The sequence below is a fragment of the Muscardinus avellanarius genome, assembly GCF_963383645.1.
Source record: "Muscardinus avellanarius genome assembly, chromosome: 19".
In the NCBI taxonomy this organism is placed as follows: Eukaryota; Metazoa; Chordata; class Mammalia; order Rodentia; family Gliridae; genus Muscardinus; species Muscardinus avellanarius.
Genome location: NC_137805.1, coordinates 19,477,436 through 19,480,454, shown reverse-complemented (window position 1 = coordinate 19,480,454; position 3,019 = coordinate 19,477,436). Strand labels below are relative to the sequence as shown.

At 72.8% G+C, this 3,019-nt stretch overlaps 1 protein-coding gene across 1 annotated transcript; it reads left to right on the top strand.

Annotated features, from left to right (window-relative positions):
• Nucleotides 1–536: 536 nt before the first annotated feature.
• On the top strand, nt 537–2,406 carry THBD (thrombomodulin; the record flags this gene model as incomplete). The annotated part of the gene is made up of 1 exon (XM_080716668.1): nt 537–2,406. The coding sequence occupies exon 1, from the start codon at nt 715–717 to the stop codon at nt 2,404–2,406; it is 1,692 nt and encodes a 563-aa protein (XP_080572794.1). The 5' UTR covers nt 537–714.
• Between the last annotated feature and the right edge of the window lie 613 nt (nt 2,407–3,019).

Here is a 3,019-nt window from a genome sequence, read left to right as displayed (position 1 = left end):
GGCAAACGCTCCCCACGGGGCTCCGGAGGCGACAGGGCGCCCACAGTGTCCCGCGACTTCACCGCGGGTGGAGGTGGGGGAGGGCCGGCAGGGGGAGCGCGGCGACTGGGCAAGCCTCCTCCCTCGCCCTGGCCACACCGATGGGCCCAGGGACCCAGCGCCCCGTCTCCCTGGCCAGGTGCCGGACCCCGGGGTGGGGTCGGCTGTCTCTCCTAGGGCGTGTCTCGGTGGAAACCCACCCGACCCCCGCCAGATGTCCCGCGCAGCCTGCGGTCTTGGGCACGCCCCTCCCTTCGACGTGCTCGCGCGTGGGTCTCCAGCTCCCAGAGCCCCGCAAACCCCACCCGGCGGTGACCCGTGGACGGCGGAGGGCGGGGCGGCCACTGCGGGCTGCGGGCGGGGCCGCTCTTCCCCGGCGCCTGCCGGCCCCGCCCCAGGGCTTCCCTGGCCGGGGGCGCGGGCCTCTCCTCTCCCCCGAGGAGCTGGGGCGCGAGGGCGGGCGAGGCTGGGGAGCCCGGCGACCCAGCAGGCAGCACCAGCCCTTCCCACCAGGCGCTTCCTTCCTCTTCCCGAACGTCCAGGGAGGGAGGGCCGCGCGTTTATAAGGCCGGCCCGGGCCGGCGGCGAGTCAGAGGCTGCCGAGCCCGGGCCAGGCGCCCAGCCGGACCGTCGCCCGCGGCGCTGCGCACCCGCTCTCCCCGGCGCCCGCGCGCCATGCTGGGGGTGCTCCTTTTGGGCGTGCTGGCCCCGGCCGGCCTGGGGCTCCCGGGCCCCGCGGAGCCGCTGCCCCGCGGCGGCCAGTGCGTGGAGCACGAGTGCTTCGCGCTGTTCGCGGGCCCGGCCACCTTCCCCGCCGCCAGCCAGGCCTGCGGGCGCCTGCGCGGCCACCTGATGACCGTGCGCTCCTCGGTGGCGGCCGAGGTCATCGCCCTGCTGCTGAGCGGCGACGGCGGCGTCGGGCCCCTCCTCTGGATCGGCCTGCGGCTGCCGGAGGGCTGCGGCGGCCCCGAGCCCCCGGGGCCCCTGCGCGGCTTCCAGTGGGTCACCGGGGACAACCGCACCAGCTACAGCAGGTGGGCGCGGCCGGCGGGGGCCGGGGCCGCGGGGCCCCGCTGCGGCCCGCTGTGCGCGGCGGTCTCGGCCGCCGAGCCCGGCGACCCGGCCTGGGAGGAGCGGCCGTGCGGCGCCGCGGCCGACGGCTTCCTCTGCGAGTTCCACTTCGCCGCCTCCTGCCGGCCCCTGGCGGCGGGCGGGAACGTCTCCAGCACCTACGCCACCCCGTTCGGGGCCCGCGGCGCCGACTTCCAGGCGCTGCCCGTGGGCAGCTCGGCCGCCGTGCCGGCCCTGGGCCTGGAGCTGCGCTGCTCGGCGCCCCCGGGGGCGGCGGAGGCGCGCTGGGCGCGCGAGGCGCCGGGCGCCTGGGACTGCGGCGTGGAGCGGGGCGGCTGCGAGCACACCTGCAGCCCGGGCGCCGGGCCGCCGCGCTGCGCCTGCCCCGACGGCGCCGCCCTGCAGCCCGACGGGCGCTCGTGCGGGCCCCCCGCGCCGGCGTGCCCGGGGCCCTGCCAGCACTTCTGCGTGGTCAGCGCCGAGGTGCCCGGCTCCTACGTGTGCATGTGCGCCACCGGCTTCCAGCTGGCCGCCGACGGGCACGGCTGCGAGGACGTGGACGACTGCGCGCTGGGGCCCAGCCCGTGCCCCCAGCGCTGCGTCAACGTCGAGGGCGGCTTCGAGTGCCACTGCTTCGCGGGCTACGAGCTGGTGGACGGCGAGTGCCAGGAGCAGCCGGACCCCTGCTCCGGCAGCGACTGCGAGTACCAGTGCCAGCCGCTGGGCCAGGCCAGCTACCGCTGCGTGTGCGCCGAGGGCTTCGCGCCCGTGCCCCACGAGCCGCACCGCTGCCAGATGTTCTGCAACCAGAGCTCGTGCCCCGCCGACTGCGACCCCTACAGCCCGGACACCTGCCAGTGCCCGGACGGCTACATCCTGGACGAGGGCGCCCTGTGCGCCGACATCGACGAGTGCGACAGCGGCTACTGCCCCGGCCAGTGCCGCAACCTCCCCGGCTCCTACGAGTGCGTCTGCGGGCCCGACTCCGCCTTCCCGGGCCGCGTGGGCGCCGACTGCGAGCCGGTCCGGGACGGGGACGCCGGCTCCGGCGAGCCCCCGGCCGGCCCCACGGCGCAGCCCCCCGCCGCGCCGCCCGCCGCGCCCGTGCACTCGGGCGTGCTCATCGGCATCTCCATCGCCAGCCTGTCCCTGGTGGTGGCGCTGCTGGCGCTCCTGTGCCATCTGCGCAAGAAGCAGGGCGCCGCGCGCGCCGAGCTGGAGTACAAGTGCGCCTCGCCCGCCAAGGAGGTGGTGCTGCAGCACGTGCGAACCGAGCGGACACTGCAGAGGCTCTGAGGCCTGCTGGCCAGCACGGGACGGCTCCCCGCGGCCTCCCCAGCCTTCCCCCCGGCTCCCCAAGCCCGGCGCCTGGAAGGACCTGCACCGTCCTCTGCAGCTGAGCCGCGAGGAGAGGGCGGGAAAGCGGGCCCAGGCGCAAGTGCGGATGGACACAGAGCCCCGGGGTCCTGCCAGGAGTAGGAAGGACCTCCCAGCATGACTCCGAGTTGCTGGCTTGGCTCCTAAGCCTGAGGGCTGGCCTTGATCCCTGGGCTAGGGAGGGCAGGATATTTATTTTTTAAATATTTAGTTTTTTTTTCTTTTTTTTTGCTTTTCTCCTACTGATATTTCTGCAATCCCGTGTGTGTGTGTGTGTGTGTGTGTGTGTGTGTGTGCGCGCGCGCGTGCTCGTGTGCGTGTCCCCTCCTCTCTCTCTCCTCCTCCTCCTCCTTTCTTCTCTCTCCCTATGTCTGGCCCTACTTCTCATCTGTCTATCTAGGCAAATCTGCTACATGAAACCAAAACACTAAGGCCAAAAATGGCTTTCCTTTTTCATTTTTTCTTTTTTAACCAACTTTTTTTTAAAATTGTACCCCGAGATACAAACAGAAGGCTTTCAGAGCAAAATATT